The 27,676-nt window shown below is 49.6% G+C and overlaps 2 protein-coding genes across 5 annotated transcripts in view; both read left to right on the top strand.

The window, feature by feature from the left end:
- Stk38l (serine/threonine kinase 38 like) overlaps positions 1-23,202 on the top strand; it is a 58,924-nt gene extending 35,722 nt beyond the window's left edge. For all 4 annotated transcript variants that reach the window (XM_055605650.1, XM_055605648.1, XM_055605651.1 and 1 more), the window contains 13 exons: positions 4,231-4,375; positions 5,747-5,798; positions 11,748-11,870; positions 12,245-12,328; positions 12,928-13,051; positions 14,191-14,345; positions 14,855-14,957; positions 15,072-15,133; positions 16,604-16,721; positions 17,104-17,227; positions 18,226-18,321; positions 19,997-20,088; positions 20,189-23,202. In XM_055605650.1, the coding sequence (XP_055461625.1) occupies positions 4,242-4,375; positions 5,747-5,798; positions 11,748-11,870; positions 12,245-12,328; positions 12,928-13,051; positions 14,191-14,345; positions 14,855-14,957; positions 15,072-15,133; positions 16,604-16,721; positions 17,104-17,227; positions 18,226-18,321; positions 19,997-20,088; positions 20,189-20,316 (1,395 nt within the window). In that variant the 5' untranslated portion in view covers positions 4,231-4,241 and the 3' untranslated portion in view covers positions 20,317-23,202. The remainder of the gene's footprint in view (positions 1-4,230; positions 4,376-5,746; positions 5,799-11,747; positions 11,871-12,244; positions 12,329-12,927; positions 13,052-14,190; positions 14,346-14,854; positions 14,958-15,071; positions 15,134-16,603; positions 16,722-17,103; positions 17,228-18,225; positions 18,322-19,996; positions 20,089-20,188) is intronic.
- Positions 23,203-26,624: 3,422 nt separating this feature from the next.
- Smco2 (single-pass membrane protein with coiled-coil domains 2) overlaps positions 26,625-27,676 on the top strand; it is a 21,988-nt gene continuing 20,936 nt past the window's right edge. Inside the window, exon 1 of the mRNA XM_055605617.1 lies at positions 26,625-26,758. Within this exon, the coding sequence (XP_055461592.1) occupies positions 26,625-26,758 (134 nt within the window). The remainder of the gene's footprint in view (positions 26,759-27,676) is intronic.

Genomic DNA, 27,676 nt, shown 5'->3' with positions numbered 1-27,676 from the left:
TGCTCTTGTCCTCTCAGCTGCTGTCTTCTGTACTTTTTCTTGTTCTTGATTGCGTGTTGCCAAAAGAAGAGGCACACAGAAAGTATCCGAGTCTTTAGGAATTACACTTGGTTGAAGCTTTTAGGGGCCCTTTTCTTCCTTAAGCTCTGAAGGTCTGTGAGCCTGGGCTTCCTGGGTCTTGAGGAAGCTCTCTGTAGAACACTCCTGCGGAAGGAGTGTGCCTGTGCCCTTGAGGCGAGCACATGCTGGCATAGGAAAGCTGCCGAGTTCTGACTCGACCAGCTTTCTTACCTGTACTCTAGGTTTCTCTAATTTACTGGAAAGCCTTTATTCTTTTGTCCAGCCTCCCTCCTTTAAATCCTGAAAGCAGACATGGTTGGGAAGATGTTGGCTGTGTGACGGAGCTGTTTCTCTTTCCCAGCTCTTTCCTTTTTCACGGCTGATCTCAAAACAGAACTTGAGCACCGGGATTTGGAGGTTTTATTTGATGTCCATGGTCTGAGCTGCCATCAGAAACCATGCTGAGTGCTACAGCCCAGGCTGCCAATCAAGGCCATGTGGGTGTTTGCGGTCCCTCCGTGGTTGCATGCTGCCAGGGGCCGTGCTGGTGTCTGGTCGTGCTCTAGAGGCCATGTTGATCTCTATGGCCTGTGCTGCCGCCAAGGGCCAGGATGGCATCCGTGGCATGTGGCCTGCCACTGCACTCGTGATCACGCCACGGCCTGCGGTCTGTGCTCCCACTGACGGTGAAGGGCAAGGAGGCTGCTTTAGCAGCGCTGTGGTGACTGCAGAAAGAGAGTCACAGAAGGCTTCTCTTGACAGCCCCACCCCGCCACCCTCCAAAGAGAAAAAGAAAGCCACTGAGGAGAGCGCTTACAAACGGAAAGGCTGCAGCGGTGCCGCTCTCCACAGTCGATGGCTTCTGACGGGGCGGAGGTGGGGAGGACTCAGTTCTCTGTAAGGGCTGGACACTGGGAGTTTGACATGCCCCAGTGACTAGATGGGCAACACAAATTGGATGTGTTTTCGTTTTTGTTTTTGGCTAGGGATAGGGATCACAAGGGTTGGGGCAGATCTGGGAGGATTGGGATGCATGTTGTAAAAAATTGCAAATAATCAATAAAAATATTATGTTGGGAGAAAATGGCTTTACTTAGGGTTCAGTTAAAGCAGTGAAATCCATAGAGACCTTGAGGCCATGACAACTCCTGAGGCACCTGCTGTTGTCGTCAGCACCATAATTTTAAAATACTGTGATTAGACATGACATAGTTTATTGTTAAAATTTATTTTTTTTAATTCACTTTACGTCCTGGTTGTAGCCCCATCCCTCCTCTCCTCCCAGTCCCGCCCTTCCTTTACCCTCCTCCCTCTTTCCTTAGAAAAGCAGAGCTCCCTTTTCTATCCACCCCAGCTCATCAGGTGGCATCAGGACTGAGCATGTCCTCTTCCCCTGTGGCCTGGCAAGGCAGTCCTGTCAGGGAATAATGATCAGGAAGCCAGCAAGTGAGTCCATGTCCGATGCAGTCCCCACTTCCCTTACTAGAGGACCCTCAGGAGGCCTAAACTGCCCATCTGCTGCATCTTTGTAGGGGGCCTAGGTGCAGTTCCTGTGTGGTCCTTGGCTGATGCTTCCATCTCAGCAGGCCCCTCTGGGCCCTGGTTAGTTGGCTCTGTGCATCTTCTTGTAGAGTTCCTGTCACCTCCAGGTCCTTTTTTCTTTCCTCCCACTTTTCCACAAGACTACATACTCATTGCCTAATGTTTGGCTGTGAGTTTCAACATCTGTTTTGAGGCCCTGCTGGTTAGAGCCTCTTAGAGGACAGCTCTGACAGGCTCCTGTCTGCAAGCTTGGCAGAGTATCTTTCACAGTGTCAGGCTTGGCGCTCTCCGATAGGTGGGTCATTGGTTGGGAATCACTCAATCTGCTCTATCTTATCCTTGCATATACCATAGGTAGGTAAACTTTGGGTCGGAATATTTGTGGTTGGGTTGGTGTTCCCATCCTGCTATGAGGCTAGTCTAGTGAGAGGATGTCCTCTTCAGTCTCTGTGACCCCTGCTACTAGGAGTCTCTGCTTGAGTCCTCCTCATTTCCTCCCAGGAGCCGACCCTGACTTAGGTCTCCAGCTTGTCACAGAGATGTCCCCACCCTCAGTTTCTCTTTTCTCTATAGGCCTTCAGTCCTCTCGCCCTCTCTTCCCAGCTCTGATCTCCACCCTCTTAGCTCTCTGTGCCCCCTCTCCTACCTTGTTCCCTCTCTTCAGCCACTACCTTTGTCTCTTCTATCTCCCCTTCGAGTGAGATTTATTCACCCTCCCTTGGATCCTCTCTTACTTATCTTTTTTGGTTCTGTGCCTCGTAGTCTGTTTATCCTGTATTATATGGCTGAAATTACCATATAAGTGAGTACATATCATGGTGTCCTTCTGTTTCTGAGTTACCTCACTCAGGATTTTTTTCTATTCCATCCATTTGCCTACAAATTTGATGATATCTTTGTTTTTAATAGCCGAGTAGTATTCCATTGCATAAATGTGCAGTTTCTTTATGCATTTATTTTTAATGAAGCTGTAGTTGCTCATACAGAGGTATGAGCAACCCTGACTTTCCATGGATTTCCTAGCCTTGTCATGGCCTCAGAGAAGCCTGGGGTGGCAGCAGAACACAGGTTGCAGTCCCTCTGGGGAAAGGTGGCTGGGATCAGACCTCATGATCTCAATGGGATAGAAACTGTCTTTCTGACCGTGAATGTCAGAGTGCCTTGTTCTTTTCTAACTCTCATTTCTTCCTGACATTCTTATTTGTAAAGTGGTTTTTATCTTTCATCACTGTCTGCTCTGTGTCAGATATGATATGGTGGTGAATGCTCAAAGAATTAGGGACATAGTGCGCAGAGAAGTTCTCATTTAGAGCAGTGGAAGGGCATGGCAGTGAGGTGTGCAGATTCAGAGGCCGCCCACCAAAGAACGAGCAGTGTAGACACCACAGAGGGTCAGCAGATTCCCACACATCTCAGGGACTTGCGGTAGGTCTGTGAGGGACTGTAACATGAGGGAGGCCAAGGGGAAGGTTCAGGAGGGAGTTGGAGGGCTGCTGCTCAGTCAACGAATAAAATACGTTGTCCTAAGAGGCCCATGGGGCAGTCAGCCAGTTACACTTTGTAAGTTACAAGTGTAACTTCTGGGCTGTGCAGGAGAAAGCAGGAAAGGCTTGAACAAGGGCCTGGGCCAGCCTCTCATGGTGAGTTAACTGGTCCTCGGAAGAACTGCTTTGCAGTGGGTTGGAGGCTCGTATAGTACACTTCTGCTGCAGTTCGTCAGACAGGGGAACAAGCGCTCACCACGGTGAAATGACACACTTCCAGTCTGCACCTGACAAACAGAGCTCTGTGTCTCTTCGCTGTCCCTGGCTCCAGCTCTGCTCAGGTCTGTGGGCAGAGCCCCAGGTCTTCCTGTGCTGGAGGGCTTCGGGAAATGCTGCCAGCCGAGTGGAACTCGGGATGCGTATCTGGCCAGCTCTTTCTTTCTCTTGTCCAGAACGGTCTGCGAGCACCCCCCTCCAGGCACCAGAACTGCTCTAATGTGTGCGCTCTCCAAGCCTGTGGGAGCAGGTGTAGCAGGAGCAGCACCATGATGGCCTACAGGCTTGTCTTTCTGTGACATGGCTGTCTACCAGGCTTCCTGCCTTCCTAAGGGTTGGAGCGCCCTGCACACAAGTGGTTCCTAAGAGCTGGCACGTGGCCACCCCTGAGCACGCATACACTATGCAGCCATTTGAGCTGCGCTTGAAAGTGACCCGGGAATGTAACCATCGGCACAGTCTTACAGTTGGACGAGCGGCCAATAAATCAGTGAAATGGGTTGAAGCTCCTTTTTTTGAGCACTGCCACCTCTGGCCCTTTGTGAGCTAGTTGTCTGTTAATGTGTGCTCTGCCACGGAGACCGCCTTCTAAAACTAACTCCTGCTTTTGCCAGGACAGAATTAATTTCTTTGGCTTTGGGACCACGCATCTTTGGGGTACTTAGTGCTGGTAGGTGTGAGCCACCATTCCTGGCTGGCATCTGTTTGTTACTCATTGTGCATTGTTTATGATAAGAAACCTGGGTTGTTAACTAATAGTAGAATTATTCTTAGTAGAAATTAAATATTTTTAAGTTTGATAAAAGAAGCAGGAAGTGTGTTTTCTAAAAACCCTGCTGAGGAACTTGCTTTTCAAATGTCATTTCAGTTCCTGTTACTATGGCCATGACGGCAGGGGCAGCAACTACCTTTCCTATGAGCAACCATACCCGGGAAAGAGTGACTGTGGCCAAGCTCACCCTGGAGAATTTTTACAGCAATCTAATTTTGCAGCACGAAGAGAGAGAAACCAGGTACAGTAAAGGCCAGAAGTTGGCTTCGCTCCCTGTGACTGGATGGAGCCCTGCTCCTGTTATGTCTCTTGTGCTGACAGTACACCTGGCTGCTTGTTTCATTTCCTGGGTCCCAGAGTCTGTGCATATAAGCACACGTGCCACTTGTGTTTTAAACGGGTTTTTCCAGCTGTGGCATTGTGGTGTGCTCTTGTGCTTTCCTTTAGAGAGATGCTTCAGAAGTTACTAGTGTGTGAATTCGTGCTGCTCTGTTGTGTTAATGAGAATATAAGAAGAAAGAATGGCATTTCATTTTGCCTCAGTGAAGCTTGGAGTGTGTTAAGGGAGCTGGTGTGCAGATCTGTGTGAGAGAGTGGGGAGTGAAAGCAGGGACCAAAAAGGACATGTGCTCTGACCGGGCAGTGGGAGAACTTCTCAAGGGACAGGGACACTTGAACAGGGCTCTAAAGGAAGAGCACAGCTCACACATAAGACGAAGGCAGGAATCACCGGATCCTGGGCTTCCTGGGCTTAGCTGCTCTGCCACACGTCAGCGCCATAGGACAGGCTGGCCCCTGTCACTCCAGTAGTTGAAATCTTAAGTCCTTGATTCTACTTGGGTCAGTGCACGCGTGTTGATCTCCTGGCCTAAGGCAAAGGTAATGAGGATGAGTTGTCCGGTTACACAGTTAGGAAAAGCCAACCCTGTGGACGTGAAGCAGTCTTCACTTGAGAACGAGTGGCAGAACGTGTTCCACAGACGTCCTTACCGTCGGCAGCCCCATCTGAAATGCTTAACATAACTAATTTCACGTTAATGGGAAAACTGAGTAGGTGGACTTGGCCAGTCCTAGAAAAGCAAAGGTCACAGTCGATGGTTACTGTTCTGTATGTGTGTGACTTTCCGTTCCTAAAGAATTTCAGTAAAATTCATGCCCCTGCCGTCAGAGTCTTCCCTGAGTTGGGAAAGTCATACTTAAGACTCACACAAGGAGCAGGCATGGTGGCACACGCCCGTAATTCCAGTACTCAGGAGGCAGAGACAGGCGGATCTCTGTGAGTTCGAGACCAGCCTGGTCTACAAAGCAAGTCCAGGACAGCCAGAGAGACACTGTCTTGAAAAACAAGAACAAAAACAAAACAAACAAAAAAGACTTATACACGGTCATTTTGTCCTGGGAGATAAAAACCGTAAAGCTTTAGTCAGTATGAAAATGCCAGATCTAAATATCTCAAGGAAGAACACTGATCATCGAAAATAGTTGATTTTGGTCCAAATTGAAAGACATCTTTAGTATAGCATGCCCAGTGGTTGCTTGGGTAAAGAATTGTGTTTCTGAAATGGACATAGGAATGTATTTTAAAAGTCTATTTATTTTTTCTTTCGAAAAGGCAGAAGAAGTTGGAAGTGGCCATGGAAGAGGAAGGCTTGGCAGATGAGGAGGTAATGTGACAGCTGTGCATTCTCTTCTCAGGGTCAGCTGATCGTGCAGGCGCCCCTGATAGGCTTCCCCATCTGATACGGCTTCTTGCTGTGTTGCCGTTTGTGGTACCTTAGGAGGCGACGGCCTTTGCACCAAAGACATATGTTGCTGAGCGCCATTCCCAGCACCATTGGTGTGCAGGACAGGCCCAGGCACTGGACCCCACCTGTCCGCCTGTTCAGGCACTGACCCCATCCCTCCATGGAATTCTGGGAGGTGGCGGATCAGGCTCTAGACCCTGTCTGTTAGCTCCCTCTTCTCGCATGCTTCTTTTCCGAATGTTTTTAAGCACCCACCCCTAAGGCAGGTCCTCTGGCATCTCGCTGGCGATGACTGTCTTGCAGTGGGCCCTCCTCTTGTCTTTGGACTTTCTGCACCCTGAAAGCAAGTGTGGCTCCCGTCCCTCCTGCATGTGCTGCCGTCAGGGTAGCTGCAGATGTTTGCGTGCGCGGTCCCCGGTGGCCGTGCTCTCTGGGAAGGCGTGGGAGATGTGGGGGGAGTCTGTCCCGGAGGCCGCTGTGGAGAGTTTAAAGACTCACCATGTCGAGATTGTTCTCTGCTTCCTGCTTATGGGTCAGAATGTCCTTCAGCTTCCTGCATCTGCTGCCATGACTTTGCGCCATCACCGTGGACTAATCTCTGGACCTGAAAGCTGAGCAAACGCTTTTGTAGTTGCCGTGGCCAACGTGTTGTTTCACAGCAGGAGAGTAACCGACACTGAGTGCAGGCTCTTCACTGTGGCTTTTCCCTCTAGCCTCAGCTCTTGGCACCCGTCCAGCCTGACAATACTGACGTCCTACAATTTCCCCTGCTTCTTTATGGCCCTTTCCACACACTCTTTCTGCCAGTTGACACTCTTGCTCCTCTGCAACTCCACTTACTCTTCAAGGAGCGTCACTGGGAAGTCCTCCCTGATCACTCAGGTGTTCGTCCTACATTTCACACAGTGCTGTTTCTGTCCTTGTGGTAGCTTTAAAACGCCATCCTCCAGAAACTAGGCGCTGCACCCTGTCCCACTCAGCTTCACATCCCAGAGCAGGCAGAGGCTGGGTGAACCCTTCGGACAGCGATACTTCGCTGGGCAGTATACTTGTGGACAGCGGCCTCCTTGTCTTCAAGGCTTTGGCAGGGGTGGCACACGAGTAAAAACCTGTGTGCATGATCAGGGCTGTTAGTACAGTTGAGGCTCTGTTAGCAGAGCCCTGGTGAGTCCCGGCAGCCTCCACCCAATAAGCCAAAGTATGTAAACGTTACGGAATACAGCAGATTTTGAAAATACACAGACACCTCCCCCAATACAAGGGCTCAGGAAAGATTTATGGAAAATGTAGGAACTGACTTGAATATTACCTGATGGGAAGAATTTGCGAACAGCCGTGTTTATAAAAATGGTGGCTGTGCATGCAGAGAGTGGGTACCAAAAGGTGGCGAGGGAAGCTGAAGGCATGGAAGGCTAGCTCCAGGACAGTTACCAGAAAAAGCTGCATTTTCCAGGTGAGCGGGAGGCAGAACCCAGGCTGACCGGTGAGTGCTTAGAAAGGCGCTTGAGATGAATGCGCTGAGCAAGTGATGGCCTGGAACCACGGGAGCAGACATGCCCCACAGCGTCCTTAGCTTTGTGCCTGGCTTCTAGCTGGCATCCAGGAAGACTAGAGATAGCCTTAATTTAAGGGCTTCATGCTAGGCCATCGAGAAAGTGAATACATTTCCCTTATTTTCTCATTGACATACCTTTCTTATAGCTAGTAGTACTTGTGCTGATAAGGAAATCTTCTTTGTTTTTGTTTTTTCTGAGACAGGTTTCTCTGTAGCAGCCCTGGCTGTCCTCACTTTGTAGACTAGGCTGGCTTCAAACTCACAGATCCGCCTGCCTCCCAAGTGCTGGGATCAAAGGCGTGCATTACCATGCCTGGTCTGATACAGAAATCTTAAACACAGGATTATTAAAGTCTAGAGAGAGGTTATCAGAACAGATGCCCAGCTGAGCACAGCGGAGCTCCACATGCTGAAGAACAGCCAGTACTACATAGCAGGGCCCTGTCTCAGGGTAAAAATAAGGAAAAGAGGAGGAGGAAGAAATGTGTTTTGTAATGTTTGTTCCACACTCTTTTTGTCAGATTTGTCAGATACCAAGAGCTCAGGATCAGCCAGGTCAGGTGACAGATGACAAAACAGTTGCTCTTCCATTAGCCCGCTGTGAGAGATCTGGAAGTCTGGGCTTTTGTAGAAAAACACCTGCTTTTTAATAATTTGCCAAGTGAGAGAGTTTTAAAAACTTGTGAGTCAGGAGCTGTCTGGGAAGGCCTTAGTTTGAAGTGGTCCCTTGGCGCCGCCTGGTGGGCATTCGTAATTTTTCTCTTCATTCTTGTAAACAGCTTGTAGAAAATGTCAACTCATTTTGCTTCTAAAAGTCGATGGCTCATAACATCCGTTTTTAAAACATCCCACTTTTTTTTCTGAAAAGATATTTCTAAATTCCTACGTGTTTATTGTTAGGCTCTGTGTTAGGACCTTGAAGATGTGTGTAAAACAAATTCACTCAACCTTAATGTTGAAACTATCGTTATAAGGAATCGGAATGTCTTGTTTCTTTAAAAACAAAACAAAACAACAACAACAACAAAAAAGAGAAAACCCCAAAACTTTAAAATATCTTAAGCGTATGTGTGGATGAGGAGTGCACATGGAGGCCAGAGGACAGCCTGGGTGTCAGCCTTCAGCAGCGCTGTCCACATCCAGCTTGCTGGGCTGCTTGGCCAGCTGGCCTCGGATCACTGTCCCTGCCTCCTCAGCAGAATGTCTGTGTTCCGCCCACACACAGGGCCTAAGCCCCGATCAAGTCTGCAAAGTGACTTGCCAGCTGAGCTACCTTCAAGTGTAGTTTTTCAATGAAAACTAATACTTTAGCTCATTCTGTACTAGAAAATGGTCTGTGAAATAGCTATGAGTGCACTATGAGACCATTAAACTGTGTGGCCATTTACAACAAACAGGGCCTGCGATGAAGTTGTTACTGTCTCAGAACATTGAAATACCCTGTGTGCTTTAGAGATACCTGGCCATCCTGCAAACTGAGAATCTGATCCACTTGAAAAGGATGAATCTCTAGGCACTGTGGAGGGAGAGACAAGAATTACCAGCCACAGAATGAGCCTCTGATTCAAAACCCAGGGAGAGGATATATATTCATTAACAACAGTCATCAAAAGTGGATGTTTATTAATGGGAAAAACAAAAGAAGTGATTGAAGCTGCAGCAGAGAGCCATGAAGCAGGAGGAGGGGAAGGGGTTAGTACAGACATACATGTCTTTGAGCACGCGCTGAGCAGATGCAGCAAGATGTGCCCGGCTCCCCCTGGCTGCAGTGCTGACTGAGGGCCAGCGTCACTGAATGGGTTTCCAGGGCCAGTGTTCTGTTGGGGACGAGGTGAATGTCTGTTGGTTTCGTTCTTGGGAGACTCTTGACTGTAGCTCGTAAGCACACTATGAATCTGCCCAGTCAGGATTCTTCTGGGCAGACAAGTCAGGCTTCTGTAGCTAAACGGGACTGTGCTATTCTGTACCCATGAAAAGGAAAAAAATCAGAAGACTCCTCCTCCATAATAAGTGACTTCTTATGTCACTGATTATGTGTAATTACAAATTACAACACCCTGTATCACCGGGAGAGAGACACGATGCGAGGGTGCCACCCAGTGGCCCCTGAAGCAGAACTGCAGTTCCAGAACACTGTCAGAGCTGTCACCCCACGTGCAGGTAGCTGGCGAGGGACCCTGTGAGAGAAGAGAGCATGGCCACACTGCTGTGGGCTCCACCTCTGCCCTTACTGCAATACAGATGTGATTTCAGCTGTATTGAACTAGTTAAAGGATTAACATTTCCAAACCCCAAGGTGAGTGCAGTCTGTTTTTAAACTTACATACAGCTGCTAAATTGATGACTTTTATTTATTATTATGTATGCAGCATTCTGCCTGCATGTACTCCTGTCCACTAGGAGAGGGCACCACTCCTCATTCTAGATGGTTGTGAGCCATCCTCTGGGTGCTGGGAATTGAACTCAGGACCTTTGGAAGAGCAACCAGTGCTCTTAAGCTCTGAGCCATCACTCCAGCCCCGATATGGGTGATTTTGATAAAGCAGTGTTTGATACATCTTAATTTCCTTTATTGCTTGGTTCACCCCAAAACAGACATGCACACACACACACAGTCCGCATAAATGCAAGTGTCAGCTGAGAGATAGCTGAGCAGTTGAGAGCACCGGCTTCTCTTGCCGAGGACCCACGTTCAGTTCCTAATACGTGACAGCTCCCCAGCATTTGTAACCTGAGTGTCGGGATCTAGCGCCCTCTTCTGACTTCACTCCAGGCAAGCACATGGTGCACAGACACACACTTAGCCAAACCCCCACATGCATAAAATAAAGTTAACCTTAACCCTGTAATGTGCTTCCCTGGGCTGTGGGGGCTGAGGACAGAACCCCCCTTCCACCACCACACACATTAGAGGTCTGACTGATGACACAGACCCTCGTCTACCCGCCTCACAGCAGACAGGGCCCGGCAGGTGAGGGCCTGCCTGCAGCGCTGTGTGGCGCTGACAGCACTGTTGGGTTTTCTCCCTGAGCTCAAGCTGTGCGGGGGTGACTGGTCTCTTGACCGTGAGCAGGAGCTGAACAGCTCCACACCTCCAGTGCTTTTCTTTACTTCCCACTGGGTGTTGGTTCTGCTGAGAACTACCCCTGTGTCATGAACTTGAATTTTATTAGACGAGGGGACAGTGAGGTTAGAACAAGAAATGCAGCCTTCACCTATTTTAAAATGTTGCTTATTAATAGTTTCTATTTTGTTATTTTTATCAAATCAGAGTATTACTGTGAGAGTACTGACTTTGATTTTTTTTTTTTTTTTGAGACGGGGGCTTCGTTTTTCAAGACAGGGTTTCTCTGTGTAGTCCTGGCTGTCCTGGGCTCACTTTGTAGACCAGGCTAGCCTTGAACTCAGAGATCTGTCTGTCTCTGCCTTCCAAGGGCTGGGATTAAAGGCGTGCACCACCACCCCACCCCCCAGCTGAGACAGGCTCTTTCTACATAGTCTTGGCTGAAATGGAACTCAGATCCATCTGCCTCTTCCTCCTGTGTGCTGAGATTGAAGGTGTGTGCCACCATGCCCAGCTAACTTGGGTATTTAGTAGTACTTTGTAATTTTTATTTTGCAAGTTCATGTCTTTAGAAAGTTGTATGAAGTTTCAAGCAGTTTGCTGAACTGTATGCAAGAATCAGTTTCACTCTAAGTAAGTCTCCATGGAAATGCCACTGTTGTGGAATCAGGGCAGATGCCATAGTCTCCACACTCGGGAGCTGGGGCAGGAAGAGTACCATGGGTGCCAGGCAAGTCTGTCTCAAAAACACCAAACACGTGTGAGACTACTGTGCGTTTGCATTCTCTTAAGGTTTCTTTCTCTGAGTTGTTCTCACTCAAGGCAGTGATTTACATTGATAATAACAGCTTAGCGTGCTGTCGTCCACAAAGTCTACTTTCAAGGGTACAGACTTCATAATTCTTTAAAGAATGTTTTCTTAATACTATTTTATTCTTTCCTTGCTTTGTAAATACTTGATTTGGGCAAATAGATTATAGACAATATAATATAATAATTAAGATACCGTACCTCCACTCATTTATTTATTTAAAATGTATGTGTGTGAGTAGATTTGTGCATGAGAGTGCAAAGCCTGAGGAGTCCAGGAAGTTCTGATGCCCCTAGAGCTGAGCTTATGTCCTGAGAGAGCATCGCATCTTATCCGAGCCATCTCCCAGCCGCCATACCTTGGTCTTTGTGTGGATCATCTTTTAGCATTATGCGTGCCTTACTCTAAAATCATCTTCTAAAATTCTTTTTCTAATAGAAAAAGTTACGCCGATCACAGCATGCGCGTAAAGAAACGGAGTTCTTACGGCTCAAGAGAACCAGACTTGGCCTGGATGACTTTGAGTCTCTGAAGGTCATAGGAAGAGGTGCTTTCGGAGAGGTGAGGTGTGTTGTTCAGCCACTGTTGAGAGGAGACACTGTAAGAGGTTTCCATGTAGTTCCTAGGCTCCGAGGCCGTGGGTCAGTTGGTGGGCATGCTTGCCTGGTAGCCACAGGGCCCTTCCTGCATATGACTCAGCACATGGGAGCCTGGTGTGACGGGATACCATTATACTCTCAGCACTTGGGGGATGGAGGTGGGAGGCTCAAAAGTTCAAAGTCACCCTCAGCTCCATAAGCTCAAGGCCAGCTGGAGACACAGGAGACCTGACCTCCCATAAACATTTGTGTGTAGGTGTAATTTCTTTGATCTTGCTCCAGGAGTCCACAAAGGAAGCTCCTTCCACTGTTCCAGCATGTATGTTTTTGCTGTAGGTACGGCTGGTCCAGAAGAAGGACACCGGGCACATCTATGCCATGAAGATCCTGCGAAAAGCTGACATGCTTGAAAAAGAGCAGGTGTGTCTCACCGCACATGCACGGCCAAGGGCCACGAGTGGCGAGGGCTTAGAGCAGCGTTTATGTTGAAAGCTGTGAAAAGAAATCTCGCTTACTAGGTACTTACCACATTTGATAGACTGTGTAGTGTTTTCAGTTCTTAGGTTTGCATTTCTCTTTCTCTGGCTTTGTAACCTGTGTTAGTTTGCTCAGTTGCTCCCCCAGGGGGAGGCTGGAAATGGTGCCTTCCCTTCTCTGGTTCTGTGTAAGCTCCAGAGCTTCCCGTAGCGTTTCGATTGTGGTCATCACTGTCTTTGCTGCCTTCCCTCAAGTCCCACACTCCCTTCCCTGGTGACTCAGGAGGAGCAGACACAGGAGCTCCGGAGCGCTCCTCATGCCCCTTCCTATGAGGAGAGACAGCACACAGAGCCAGAAACTGCCGACTTCACAGTTAAATCTGCACACCCTAGAGGTTTAAATGAACTCTCCTAGGTTCTGCTATTTAATGAGAGCATGAACATGTGTGTGTTCCAGTACTTTCTAAAACTACAGATTTCCTGTGTGGAATAGAGTGGGTCCTTGGAAGACGGCTCTTATCTTTTCAAAATGTCTTCCTGCAGGTGGCTCACATTCGAGCAGAGAGAGACATTTTGGTCGAAGCAGATGGCGCCTGGGTGGTGAAGATGTTCTACAGCTTTCAGGACAAGCGGAACCTCTATCTGATCATGGAGTTTCTTCCTGGAGGTGAGCGGCGGCAGGCTTGAGCGTCTGCATCTGCAGTAACAATGTCAGCTTGTTTTACTGCTGGATTTTCCTGAGTGTGTGCATAGTTACTGCTTTTCAGTGTTCACTTCCAGAATGATGGAAGATGACTTAGCCACAAATTTTGATTTTGAATGACGATTAGGCTGACATTTTAAACACTGTTGTTCCATGTACACCGCAGCCCATTGCAGAGTTCGGTGAAGTAAGTGTGTGTACAGAAAACAAGACTCTGGTTGTAGCCGTGCTCATTCACACTGTGTTTCTGAGCTGCAGCGCTGTTCCTGCTAAGCTGTGTGCTCCCGCCACCCCATGCACACACTCACAGGGTGGCTGGAGGTGCTGGGCCAGTCACAGCGCTGCACCCGTGACAGGGTGCACACAGGAAGTCTGGGAGACTGTCTGCTGTTTCTAACAAAATCTCGGGCGTCCACTCAGAGGTAGAGAAAGCACCCAGTTGACCTTCCTCAGCCTCGTCCCAAAAGAAAAAGGAAGTCTTCCCCACCCTGTCTCAAAAAACCCTTCAAAACTGAATGTCCCTCCTGTCTGTTTCCTGTGTGTCTCTCTACCCGACCTCCTGACTTCCTCTTACTCTCTGTGGTTGTTTCCTATGTTCCCTTACTGTCAACTGGTTGCTTGCTCTGCCTCTTGACCTACGGTTGATTTTATTTAATTCAAGCAGAAAGCTCTTGGATTCAAGGTGTGTGCTAGGGCTGAGCAACACCACAGTGTAGAAACTGGTTTTTCCAGTAAACAGAACAATCTCAGGGTTCATAAGTGATCAAATATACCCTGCAATACATTCCCCTTAAGCTGGTGTGTGCCGATACACACTGTAATGCCAGGGCTCCAGGCACACTTACTGAATTTCATGGAAAATGGTTCCTTGTCTCACACCAGTGATGGTTAAGCTGTTCATGCTATTCGTGAGCAGAGCAGAAGTAACTGTGTTGAAGAGGATGTCAGGAAAATGAGGAAGTGGGCTGGGTGCAGGAGTGTAAGGGGCTCAAGGTCATTCTCAGTTACTTTGTAAGTTCCAGGCCAGCCCAGGCTACCTGAGCCCCTAGCTCAAAGCCAAACAACAAAAGTCATTCTCGTTTTCATACATTTGTCTTCCTCAGGCGACATGATGACGTTGCTGATGAAGAAGGACACCTTGACAGAGGAGGAGACGCAGTTCTATATCTCAGAGACCGTCCTGGCGATCGACGCCATCCACCAGCTGGGCTTCATCCACCGGGACATCAAGCCAGACAACCTTCTGCTGGACGCCAAGGCATGTGGGGAGGGGGCACTGAGGCCCGGCCTGGCTGCAGACAGCGCTCGGTCAAGTTGCTTGCGGAGAACTGTGCTTTCCACCGCTTTCCGTAGCGCGTGCAGCAAGGAACTCCTGGAGAAATGCCTCGGAGAAATGGCTTTTAACAACTCCCTCTGCTCCCCACTTTTAAAAGTCATCCTCAAGCATGTTTAATCTCGCATTTCAGCTGTGCATGTTCCCAAGTTAGGAATTTCTGTAATAACTGCACTAAAAGTTTATAATTCGGTCGTTTGTTTTCTTTTTTTTAAGATTTATTTTTGTGTGTGTGTGTACGGTGTTCTGTCTGCATGTTCACTGGCGCCAGCTCTCACTCTAGATGGTTGGGAGCCACCATGTGGCTGCTGGGAATTGAACTCAGGACCTTTGGATGAGTAGACAGTATTCTTAACCTCTGAGCCATCTCTCCAGCCCTGGCCTTTTGTTTTCAAAGTTAACATGATTTAACTCACTGGAGTTTGTTGTTTCAGGGACATGTAAAATTATCTGATTTTGGTCTGTGCACGGGCTTAAAGAAAGCTCACAGGACTGAATTCTACAGAAACCTCACACACAACCCACCAAGCGACTTCTGTAAGTTTGCCTTCTTCCTTGGGCTCCCTCCTCCTCAGCTGCTGAGCTCTAGATGTGGGTAGTTTCACCTTTTGTCACCTCCCCCATGTTTCTCTTGTGTCTTGTTGAAATTAGCATTTCAGAACATGAACTCGAAGCGGAAAGCGGAGACATGGAAGAAGAACAGGAGACAGCTGGTGAGTCGGCCCTTCCCGAAGAGTGCTTAGCCTAGCCTCGAGGACACAGCGTCTCCTCCTCAGTTGTTCTGGCTGCTGCAGGTTGAGTGGGACAGGCCCTTCTTGGCTCAGCTGCACTTGACCCCCAGGACCTAGGTTACCAAAGGTCGACAGAGACAGTGGCACCAAAGTTCACTCCCAGTGAAGGTCAGAGACTCAGAGACTTGTGGGACTGAGCAAAGTGTCCTGTTTCGGAGGATATCAGAAAAGTGGGAAACTGAGGAAGAGTGAGAGAAGCCCGGCAGAGTGGCAGTGGTGGAGGTCCATAGAGAGGAATGATGTTGAGATTCCTCATTAAGGGCCTCTTAGGCTCTGGCAGAAACTGAAACAGCGCTGAGGTGGGTGCTGAGCCGGCCAGGTCTCTGGGCTTCGTGGGCTGAGGCACTGGGTCCCATAGTTTTCCCTCCCAGCCAGGCAGCTGAGCAGGAGCTCCTCACATGTGCCCTGTTTGGTTGTGGCTTCCCGTCGTCCTGTGGCATGTTATGTGGATGTAATAACAGCTTAGCACCTCCAGCATAATTCAGTGACCTTTGGTGTTTCTGAGCTCTTTTGCCAAGCAGTGGCAAACTTCATGTTCTAATAAACACCATGTTTAGCTGTGCGTTAAGGGGGAAAAACTTCATTCTGCTTTTAAATGTGCCATTTTAGATCAGATTTGACATTTGAGAGAAATACGGCCTTTCTATTTTTAAAGGGGAAAATAAGTACGGCTTAAAAACTTGGGAGGCGCAGGCATTGGTGCCGGCCTGTAATCCCACTACTAAGAGCCCGAGGCAGGGCATCCTGTGTTCCCAGAGCAGCCTGGGCTTCATAGTGAGGCCCTGTCTAAAAGCAAATACGAACATGGCGGGGGTCAGTGTATGGACACAGCGGTCACAGCAGCACAAGTGTGCACAGTGGGCTCTCTGCAGTGACTGTTCTTGCCCAGGAGCCACTGTCTAGGTTCAGTGGCTCCAGAGGAAGCAGCAGAGACGGCTTGATGTTTGGGGCAGGAAAGTCCTTCAGCACACCAACTGCCCATCTTGTCATTCCCAGGTCCTTGACACGGCCCCCTGCTTGCAGCGGTTCCCAAGTGGTGCCCCTGCTGCCTTTAGAAACCATTTTCTAGGGTTTGATGCGGCTCCTGATGGACGCCCTGGAGTTGCGTTGTGTGGACGTGCCTGTAGCTTACAGAGCGTGCTCCTTCCGAGTGTGTGCAGTACGCAGGGAAGTCAGGCCCCCAGTATTCTACCTCGTATTTCCTTCTGAGTGGAAGCAGGGCCTCTCCTGGGCCAAAGTCCTGCGTGCTGTGCACCGTGCCCGACTCAGTATCTGTCAGTCAGCCTCCCATGTAGCACACAGGGCCAGCGGTGAGAGCGCGGGCTTGTGTGTCGGTGCTCCTCCTGTAGTTAGCGGTTCAGAATGCCAGCTTGACGCGCCTCCCCTCTGCAGGCTTACTCCACCGTTGGAACGCCAGACTACATTGCTCCGGAAGTCTTCATGCAGACGGGTTACAACAAGCTCTGCGACTGGTGGTCCCTGGGGGTGATCATGTATGAGATGCTGATCGGTAGGCTCCGTCTCCGTGCGTGGGTGGGTCTCTGTTGGCCATTGCTTGAGCACACCACAGATGTGTGGGCAAAGGGCGGGCCATTTTGAGCCTGTTTCTCACATTCTTGAGTTTAAATTCGTTTATAAACACCCAGGAAACTAGCCGGGGATCCTGTGGCAGGAGATAGTTAACTAGCGTGGCTCCCTTTATCGCGTGGATATGCAGGTTCCGATGCAGCGAGGTGGGGCTTGAACTCCTGGGCTTCTCTCATAAGTATAGAGTAAACTGACACGTGGGTTGCTGCTTGAGGGTGCTCAGGGTGGGTCATTTCTCATGGCACAACCTTGTAGGTGTGCTTGCACTGATCACAAAACTGATAAATTGTTTCCCTGGTGCCCAGGCTTTCCACCCTTCTGCTCCGAGACACCTCAGGAAACATACAGGAAGGTTATGAGCTGGAAGGAGACCCTGGCTTTTCCTCCAGAAGTGCCTGTGTCTGAGAAAGCCAAGGACTTGATTCTCAGGTCAGTGGCTCTTAAACTTCACAAGTGCGTGAACGGCATGTGTCTGCGGCTGGACAGGGTGTTCGAGGAAAACACCACTGATCCGGTTAGTCAGGACAGTCGTTTTTTTACGCATGTAACGTTTTACAAAATTCAGACTTTACCAAAAAGATATTATTTATTTCTGTGTGTGAGTATGTGGGTAGGCCTGCCCATGGAGGGGAGATGGTCCCTGGAGCTGGAGTTACACAGTGGTGAGCCACCCAGCGCACCAGGTCCTCTACCAGACCAGCAAGTGCTCTTAACCACCTATTTCTCCAGCCCACAAAATGCAAACACTAAGAAGTTTGTGGGAAATGGGGAGAGAAGAGATCTTGTTGGACATGCTAGTGATTATTACCAAAGTGTCACCCCCGTGAGACCACGGGGCTCCGTGCGCACAGGAAAGGGCGTGACTGCTCGGGGGAGGAAGGCGTGTGGACTGTGACAACCTGTGAATGGCCAGCTGCCAGCACGCGGCACAGAACTGTTAAACTGCATGTGTGTGACCTTTGACCCAGCAGTTTTGTTTTGGGGAATTTAATTGAGCATATAACCATGTAGGGCTAAGGAGTTAGGCATGTTTCTTGTGTCATTTAGTTGTGAAACATTGGAACTTAGATGAGTTCAGCAAGAGCAGTGGGGATGAACAGTCTGATGTCTGCATGTGCAGGTCTCACATCACCTCACAGGAAACACTGACCAGCATTAGGAAACTCTCTTAGTACATTAGTGAAGGAAAAGTCTTGAAATGATTATTATGTGTCAACACAATGTCTTTAATGCCGTTACAAGATGGAAAGTGCCTCTGGGATGACACAGCTACTGTCCCAAATGGGGTTACGGGTGCCCGTGTCTCCCACAGTAATCTCATTTTTAGTAATCTCAGTATCTAAGTTAAATGCTTTCTAAAAACGTTGGTGTAGCACAGTGAGAGTGTTTCGGGTGAAGTGTGCCTGGTAATTGGTTTCCCTCTCTAGGTTCTGCACTGACTCTGAGAACAGAATTGGGAACGGTGGTGTGGAGGAGATCAAAGGCCATCCCTTCTTTGAGGGCGTGGACTGGGGGCATATAAGGTACGTGCCCAGAGACGCCAGGCCCTTCTGCACTTTGCTGCTCAGTGTGCATCTGTTCCTTCTAGACCAGCGGTTTCCACCCTGGGGTTGTGACCCTCTCACAGGGGTCACCTAAGACCGTCTGAAAACACAGATAGCCACACTACATTCATGACAGTAGCAAAGTCACAGCTCTGAGGGAGCAGTGGAAATAATCGAATGCTGGGGTCACCGCACTCTGAGGAACTGTATGAAGTGGCTGCAGCAGCAGGAAGGTTGAGGGCCGCTGTCACGAGGCAGTGCTGCCTCATCTGAGACGCCTGTCTCTGTGCGGCCTCTTAGAACGTGTCTCCCTAGGGTCCTCCTGTGTGCCCAGGGCCTTCATGAGCACGTCCTGTACCTCCCTCATCTTACCCTGACTTGCTGGTACTGTCTTGTTCATGGGGTCTGAGCTAGAATTCCCAGATGGGGTATGTTGGTTATGGAAATGGTCACAGAGCAGAGCATGGCCTGCCTAAGCTCACGCTGCTAGTTAGGGATGGGAAAGTTGAGTCATGGCAGCCTAGGGCCTGCGGCTCTCTCCACACAGCTGAGTCCTTAATCTCTTAAGAATAATTCTTGTGCAAGCATGCATAGTACATGCTTTTTCAACTAGGCCTAGCACCTAGTTGATCTTTAAATACTTGTTGAAAAAAATACATAAAAGCTGGTAAGGGACTGTTGGTTGGCTCAGCTGGGCAAGGGTTCAGTTCCTCGGTCTTTAGTGCTAGAGGAGAGAACCAACTCCTGAATGTTGTCCTCCAACCTCCAAACTGTGTGTAAGAAATAAACACATAAATATAATTTTAAAGGGTTTTTTTTCTTTGTTTTGTTGGATTCTTGATAATTTTTTTTTCTTGTTTTAGTTTTCATTAATTTTGGTTGGTTGGTTTTCAGGCCAGGGTTTTTCTGTGTAGCCCAGGCTGTCCTAGAATTCACTCTGTAGACAGGCTGTCTTCAAACTCAGAGATCTGCCTGCCTTTGCCTCCTGAGCACTGCAATTAAAGGTGTGTGACACCACTTCCTGGCTAACTTAAAAGTTTTAGTGATAGTTTCTTATAACTAAATATTTTTAGCATAAGAAAGCATTTTCATGAATAGATTTTTTTTTTTTTAAACCTAACCTCTCTGGTTCCCTTTAAATGTTTATGACTGACAAGTTTTTACATTCAGATTTTATCACAAATACGAGTTCCCCATCCTTTTTGCAGATGTCTTTGTATTTACTAATCTTCTCTAGAATTCTAGCCCTAATTCACGTAAATAGACCTGATCTCACTGTCCCCCAGTTTTCAGTAAAATTTATTTTCTTTTAATTTCTTTCACATAAAAAAAGAAAATCATCTGAAGGGCTGGGTCTATAGCTCAGCGGAGTATTTGTAGCTTCGTATTTGCCCTGTTCAGTCCTAGTGCTGCAGGGAAGAAGTATGACAAAGTCTTCATGCCAAACTGTAAAACTTCCAGGTAGATAAAAATTCCAGGTAGATAAAAAATTAGTAAGAAATTACACCTGCCGTCGTGACATCCACTCAGCTGTGTACCCACGGAGGACCGGGGGTTTCCTGTCCCGTGCTGCCATGGGCAGGGCTAGTAAGCGTGGTTGGTTGGGCAGTTAGGAGTTAAGGAAGTGTACCATGGCTGCTACTTGCCTCTGCAGGGAGAGGCCGGCAGCCATCCCCATAGAGATCAGGAGCATTGATGACACCTCTAACTTTGATGACTTCCCTGACTCTGACATCCTACAGCCAGGTAAGAGGCTGGCAAGCACAGCCGCACCGCAGCCACCCCGAGGTGATTGGACAGTCGCTGACCAAGCCCTTGGCCTTGGCTGACTTTTCTCTCTTTCTAGTGCCGAATGCTACGGAACCCGACTACAAATCCAAAGACTGGGTTTTCCTCAATTACACCTACAAAAGGTTTGAAGGGCTGACTCAGCGAGGCTCCATCCCCACGTACATGAAAGCAGGGAAGTTATGACTGACGCGCACAGCCTCACAGCCACGAGAACTCAGGTAGCTGCATCCCCAGGCTGCTCGCGTCAGCACCACAGACCCGGGACGGCCTGCTCACCGGCCGGAGGGCCTTCTGCAGCGTGGAGTCCTGAGGCTGCTGCAGGGTCGCTCGCTTCTTCTCTTTTTTAAGGTTTTGTTATTTGAAGTAACGATCATACAGAGAGAGGCACTGGAACAGAAGGAACGGACATTCCTAAGTGCACGGCCCGAGCGCATGTTGAGGGCCACTCTGCCCACGTGCTGCGCTTCCAACTGCAACACTAATCCAGCCAGAGCTGCACAGCGTTGAGGGCGCCGAGGCAGCCGAGGCCACTCCTGGTGTCCCTGCTTCACTGCAAAGCTCGTGGGTGTAGTAGAATCAGTCAAAGCCATCTTCCGTAGCTACTGTTAATATCCGCTCTGTTGGTTGGGACGCTGCAGGCGCCACATGAAGACAGTGTCTGTAAGGGCTTGAAGGAGAGTGCGCTTCAGTGTGCAGCTTCCCGTCAGGCCCTGGGGAGGGGAGGGGAGCTTCTGTCAGGGTGAGGCCATATCCCGCCTCACCCCAGCGTTCTCCAAGGCTGACCTCGCTGAGGAGACTGAAGTGTGCACAGGGAGGTTGTGGCTGTAACCGAGCAGCCGTCAGTGGGTTTTCGTGTGACGCAAGGACTTCGTTTTTAACAAGAGGACATAGCATTATTTTACTTGGATGAGTTTCAGAAATGACCATGAAAGCTGCTTGTAGAACCTAGTGTATTTTTATTAAACTATTTTTTTAAGTGTCAGACTTCTGATGATGTCGGTGGACACGTGGAAAACAGGGTGTGACCTCTTTGGCTCCCTGCAGACATGCATGTCATTGCTGTGACCCTTGGGTTCCTCTGATGACACTAGTGCCAGTGTTTCCCAGTGAACCAAAGATCCTGAGCAATGGCTGCCTGGGGGGGGGGTCCTCTTTCTGAGGTGCTGCGCCCCGCATGACTGGCCTATGACAGAGGCCAGCCCTGGTCACTGTAACTCATCACTGAAGGAAAGGAAGTGGGTGCAGAAAGGAAAGGTCAGCAGCATTTGGGCATTTCTCTAGGATTACATCACCTTTTCTTGCTCAGCATTTTGACTCTGAAACAGTTTTCTAAGAGGGTTAGTTTTGTGAGTTGTAGCTGCGAAGTCACTTCTCAGGGCATGGCTGATGTTTATCATCTGAGGTAATGGAGTGAGGCTGTGTGGGGAGGACTGTCCTCCTGAGGGCACGGAACAGAGAGGTCACAGGCATCAAGGCCCTCTCATCAAGGCCATCAGCTCCTGACGTGTTGTGGTGAGTCCTTGAAGGCCTGTTTTGTGGCTGAGGCTGGTGTGTATCCACCACGCTGACCGGCCGGGCCAGCTGTGGTCTCACCCTATGGCCGAGGATTTGGAGAAAATGTGGATGGTGGATCTGACGACTCATCGGCTGCCTTAATTTCTGCAGGGCCTGTGAGCCTGTCCACCTCATCTGCTTCCAGGGCACCTCAACAGCAGGCCCTGGCGGGTCTTCACCAGTGTGAGGCGGCGGGGACCTTGCTGTGTTCTCTAGCTCGGGTGTGCTAGCCCTGGGGTGATGGTAGGGTGACTTGTCAGGTCCAGGGAGCTGGGTTAGGTGGCTGAGAGCAATGTAAAGGAGAATGGCCCAGCTTTCTCCCGGGCGCGGGCACGGGGCTCTGTCCTGCCTCCCTGCGGGAGCCGCTGGCTTCCTGGTGGTGGAGGTGCTGGGAGGGTGGCTTTGCTGGCTGCCTCCTTCCCTCCCTCGGCAGGGATCCCTCATGAAAGCGTTTCTTAAGCTGCTGTCTGAAGGCACCTAAAGACTGGGCCTGCCCCTTGGAAGCTAAAGATAGGAGTTACGGTGCAAATTAAGCAAATAATTCACAGAGATTCCCTGAAACTTTTTTCCATCATTTATTTTTCATATTTTAGGTGAATATAATTTCAGTTATAAAACCCTATCTAGTTGGGCATGGTGACATTTTCTCTAATATCTATTTTGAATTGAATAATCACAGTTTGTTATAAGCTGTGATTTGGCTTTTCCCAAGATTATAGAAAATGTGTGTAATTCAGATATATTAGTTTCCGGATTTAGTACAGATTTTCTTTTCATTAAAACCTTTGTGTTCAAGTAGTCATTACCAGCAAACTCTGCGGGTGTGGGAAGCCCTGGGCTGAGTAAGGAGTGACCACACAACCAGAGGTAGCCCGTCAGCCAATTAGTGAAAATGTCAGCCATGGATATCAAATAGATTCTTTGGTTGTTAAGGCTTAAGGTAGGGTCCGCCTGTTCACATCTTTTTAACACCTGCATAACTGTACAAGCTGTATATTTTTAACTATTTTGAAACCTGCTTATTTTGGTGTTCAGTGTAGAAACCTGTAGACAGTCCTCAGTCAATCCCAGCTGGCAGGAGTGACAGGCCTGGCTCCTGCTATCCACAGGTCCTTACCTGAGGGTCAGAAAGAAGGCTCCCTGGCCGCCTGCCATGGTTAGTCTTTGAATTGTGAAAATTCAAAAGTGGCTGTTTTGCTATGCTCATGACTATCTCTCATTTCATTCCAGATTTATTTTCTCTGTAGAAGTGCACTTATTTCTGAAAACCTCAAAGAAGCCAATACTTTAACACGAGACACTTGGGACTAGTAGAGATACGTTAGATTTTTATTATAAAATGTGAGGAGATAATGCTTTTAAAGGAATAAATAAAAGTATATTGTAGTTGTCTTTTTAAAGCAATATAATCCAGCAGTTGTCCAGACCATCCCAGTCCAGCGTTTCTAAGACTGTTGGGCAGTGAGCGCGCTTCATTGATGGCATGACAAAAATAAAGCCACGTTTACAAAAGTTTTACTGTGAGGGTTTTTGTTGTTGAGTTTGAAGATTGATGTTATCCAAAACTTAAGAAATACTGTTTTATGAATGAACTTTCCAAGTAGCTATTGTACTTGAAAATTATATCATGAAAAGGTTAAAGTATTTGAAGTTTTGAATCAAGACAGTTGGAACAAGTCCAGGTTTAAAAGTGTTGAGATCATAGCGTCCGCCTTGTGAGTTTCATCTTAGGTACTTGCTGGGCGTAGATCTTTTCTGCAGCCCCTCGAATGAGTGCCTCAGTAGACTGAAGGACTCGTAAGAGTTGGGATAGGGTCCCTTCCTGGGGAAGTCAACCCCAGCGGTGCTCCCTGTGGCCCGGCAGGCATCTGCATGCCGTCGAGCAGCGGTTGCCGTGAGGAGAGCGGACGTGCAGACTGTAAGGCCAGCCCTCAGGAACGGCTAGCGGAGCCACTTGATGGTGCACTGCGTACAGTGTTCTGTTAAGAAAGGGAGTGAGCGGAGACCATGTTCTCATCCTCTCGGGTTTGGAGACGGCTGAGCTCGGAAGAGGCCCCGGCTAGACTGCACTGTGAGGGCAGCTGTGCAGAGGACCGGCTGCTGCAGTAGGAGCAGAGCAAGCGTCAGAGCATAGCACACGGTGAGCACGGGGCAGCCCGTCTAGCCAAGACCAGTGGCGAGAGGTTTTGGCTTTTAGCAAAAACAGTTTTAAGGACATGGAGAATGGAACAAGCTTTGCTCAAGTTCAGGTCAGCAGGCGATACGGCCCCCGCCGCGCAGCAAAGTGCCCCAAGCACCGCCTTAACAACCTTCCTCCGGCTCCCCTGCATCCCTCGGCTCTCCCCTGCCACACCTTCCGGGCTTAGGCCAACGCCAAGCCCATCCTTGTATCCTGGAAGCCCATAGTGGCTCCTGTTTCCCCACACTGCTCTCGCCCACCAGCCACCGCACACCCCAGGGTTCCTTGCCTGGACCATTGCTGGACGCAGAAGGAAAAGGTCATTGGAGGATTTAGTCATTTCTGTTCAACCTCTTGAAAGCTCAAAATTGAATATTTGTTATTTTTATGGATCTTGGAAAAAGGAGTAACTGCTGTTCTTTGGCCCCAACTGTTGGGAAAGGCTCCAGTCATGGCTGGGAGGCAGCTCCTGTCCAGGGGGGCAGAAGAGTTCTGGCTCTGTCTTGCAAACTGATCTTATGAAGCAAAACTACTGTCCACCTAGGGTAAGCAAGGGCTCCTGCCACACAGGGCCATTCCTGGGCTCTGAGAATGGCCAGCTGCTGCTGACCGGAACTCTGTGAATTGGGTTTCAAATCTGTTTTCTCAAAAGTTGAGCAAGGAGAAAGTAAGAGAAAACTACTGGCTAGAAATGAGAAAGTACCATTCTGCCATGAAGACAGGGTCTCATGGAGCCCAGGCTGGCCTTAAACTCACAGCTCAGGATGACTTTGAACTCCTGGTATGTGTGTGTGTGTGTGTGCACGCGTGTGTGTGTGCACGAGTGAAGGTTCCAGAGGAGGCCATCAGATCCCCCTGGAACTGGGGTTTTAGGCAGTTGTGAGCCACCCCACCTGTGTGCTTCCAGCAGAACTCGGGGCCTGTGCGGAGCGGAGTGCGCTCTTAACTCCTGAGCCGTCTCTCCAGCTACCAGACGGACATTGTCAGTGTGCGCTGTGGTGAACTGACTTGCTGAGTGAGACACTGGTGGGCCTTTCTCCCCTCTCTACCCCCTTGACTCAACACATCATTGTCTGATTTTGAGATGAGGTCTCAATGTATAGCCCAGTCTAGGGTCACAGTCCTGGCTGGTGCTGCGAGCCGGGGCTGCTCCACCTGACCACGCACGGTGTTTTAAGACATAGAAGCGTACCAGCCTGCCCGCCCCAGCACAGTGTGCGCAATGGTCAGCTGTTCTGTGCTCTCCAGGGCTCATCTGCCGCTCTGACTGGGTCCCCGTCACCAGGCCCTGGCAGCCCCACTCCGTATCTGTGAGTCAGGCTATTCACACAAGTATTTGTCTTTAAGTGGCTTATTTCACTTACGCACTAGCCTCAAAGCCTGTCGCTGTACCGCATGGCCAGGTTCCCTTCTTTTCTGAGACTGCCGTGTGCTCAAACCACACTGCCCGCCTGTCTGCTGACAGGTGGGTGGCCGGGCTTCTCTCAGCTACTGTGAACGTGATGAAGGTGAGTGTGCAGCTGGCTCAAGATCCTGCTTTCGGAGTGTGCATACCTCTACCTACCTACCCGCCAAGCTCCCTCCATATGCTCCCGTCCGTCGTCCATCCCTCTATCATCTATCTACCACAGTGTGCGCTGTGGTGAACACAGAGAGAGAGAGAGGTGGAGCAGGGTTCCACCAGAAGCATTTTGAGGCATCCACACACTACTTTCCACACACTTTCACTGTTTTGGATTCTGAGCAAAACTTTGCCTAAGGATGCCAGCCCTCCGCAGTCTGGCTGACTCTAGTTACTGGCTTCCTTTCCTACCAGGGTTATCCTGATGGGCCTTTGGTACATCTTCATCATGGTTCTGATTTGTGCAAATCTAATGAGAGACTTTCATATGCTGCTGCCATTTGCACAGATTCTTTGGTGAAGTACATCTTCAGGTGCTCTGACCACACTCTGAGTTCACTGTATTTTAAAATATCTATTCGATGTGTGTGAGTATTTTGCCTGCATGTTTGCCTGAGTACTGCAAGCATGACTGGTGCCTGAGGAAGCCACAAGAGGGCATCAGATCACCGGGAACTAGAGTTACAGATGGTGTGAGCTGTCATGTGGGCGCTGGAGTGGACCACACTGGAGTCCTTGGAAGAGCAGCCTGTGCTCTCAGCCGCTCAACCCTCCCTCAGCCCCTCTTTTTATTTAACACATTTTGAGCTGTGGGGCCACAGGCATGGGCCGCCACAGCCTGAGGGGCCTCCGAGTCCTTGGTGTCTGTGTGTTCCCACTGCTTCCGTGAGCATCTCTTGGTCTTTTATCAGGAGCTCAGAGGAGACAAGTCACTAAGGTGACCCCCGCAGTCCCTGTGACCAAGCAAGGCAGGAAAACAACTTTACACCTAGGGTTTTTACTCGGCTAAGTTCACATAAACACCTATTTAAAAGTTACTGTGGCCTTTTTTTGACTGCTCTCTTATGTAGCCCAGGATGGCCTTTAACTCGGTCTGTTGTGATGATGACCTTGAACACAGATCTTCCTGCCTTTACCTCCGGGTGCTGGCGTCCCAGGTCCAGGCCATCCTACCTGGCTGGCTGCCCCTTTTAGCATGTGCTGTGTGTAAGCCCAAGAGCATCGTAAGCAGCTTTACCCGTGGGGCAAAACTCACCAAGAAGAAGCATAAGGCCCAGTGTGCATGTGTCTGCGTTTCAGAAACTGTTTGAAGCCAGCCTGGGATACAGCGTGCCTCTGTCAGGAGGGAGGGACGCGATGGCCACAGTGACCTGCCTGTGCAGTCAGGACTGTGCCATCGTGTCTGATGGGACACACACATTGGACTCCTCTACAGGCTGGCAAGCAGGAGCCAGGGCCCTGCAGTGCCCACAGGACCTCCTTCTGCTCGAGTTAGTAGTGAGGGAGGTCTCCAGGGGGGATGGGTGGCAGGGCATGTCTGCTGTCTTCTCGTGCCTGGGAGGCAGAGTTCAAAGTCAGCCTTCTCTCCATAGCAAGACCCGGCATCAGTAAATGAGATCAATGCAGGCTCATCTGCCGCCCCCCCCCCCCCCCCCGAGCACTCTTGGGAATCTGTTCCTCAAAGGGAGCAAATTACCAGGCATCCTCACCGAGAAGCGCTGCCAGGCCACAGCTGAACCGCAGGCATGGACCTCCTAATCATCCAGGTGCTGCCGGGATGGTGCCCACCGGCTGGGCAAGGGCTTGGGGACAGGGTGCCAGCCGCCAAGCCTGACAACCCGGGACTCATTCCCAGATCCTCGTGGTGGAAGAACACCCCCCCCACACACATAGAAGCTGTCCTCCATACACACACACGACGCTGCATAAAACTGAGGAAACAGGAGAAAGTCAGGGTGTGAGCTCAGCCTTTGTAGGTGGCCCTGGCCTCCTGGCTCAAGTTCAGTGCCACAGAAGTGCCCCTAAGTGCCCTGAAATGCCCCCGCCCCCAGGGATACAACATCCTGGGGAGAATCAAAGGAGAAGTTTCAGAATTTTCCTGACACGTCACTCTGTGGGAAGGGGTTCCTGATTTTCATGGACTCCAAACGGCCAAGCCAGCCCGCTGTCATGTTTTCTCCCGTGGGTAACAGAGGCACGGACACGGCCGCCTTCTGTTTTGCTACTGTGGTCACCCTTCGCCATTTCCGTTCTTCCAGACAGCCAGTTCTCACCTGTTCTTTCCACCTCCGTGGATGGCTCACGGGTGATGCTGACACACTGGTCCCTGGAGGGCTGGGTCAGCCATGAGACCAGACTCAGGAGGCAGAGACGGGAGATCAGAAAGGCAAGGTCCTTCAGGGTACAAA

This window comes from Psammomys obesus, unplaced genomic scaffold, assembly GCF_907164565.1.
Source record: "Psammomys obesus unplaced genomic scaffold, mPsaObe1.curated_primary_1811, whole genome shotgun sequence".
NCBI lineage: Eukaryota > Metazoa > Chordata > Mammalia > Rodentia > Muridae > Psammomys > Psammomys obesus.
This window is presented reverse-complemented; position numbering and strand designations above follow the sequence as displayed.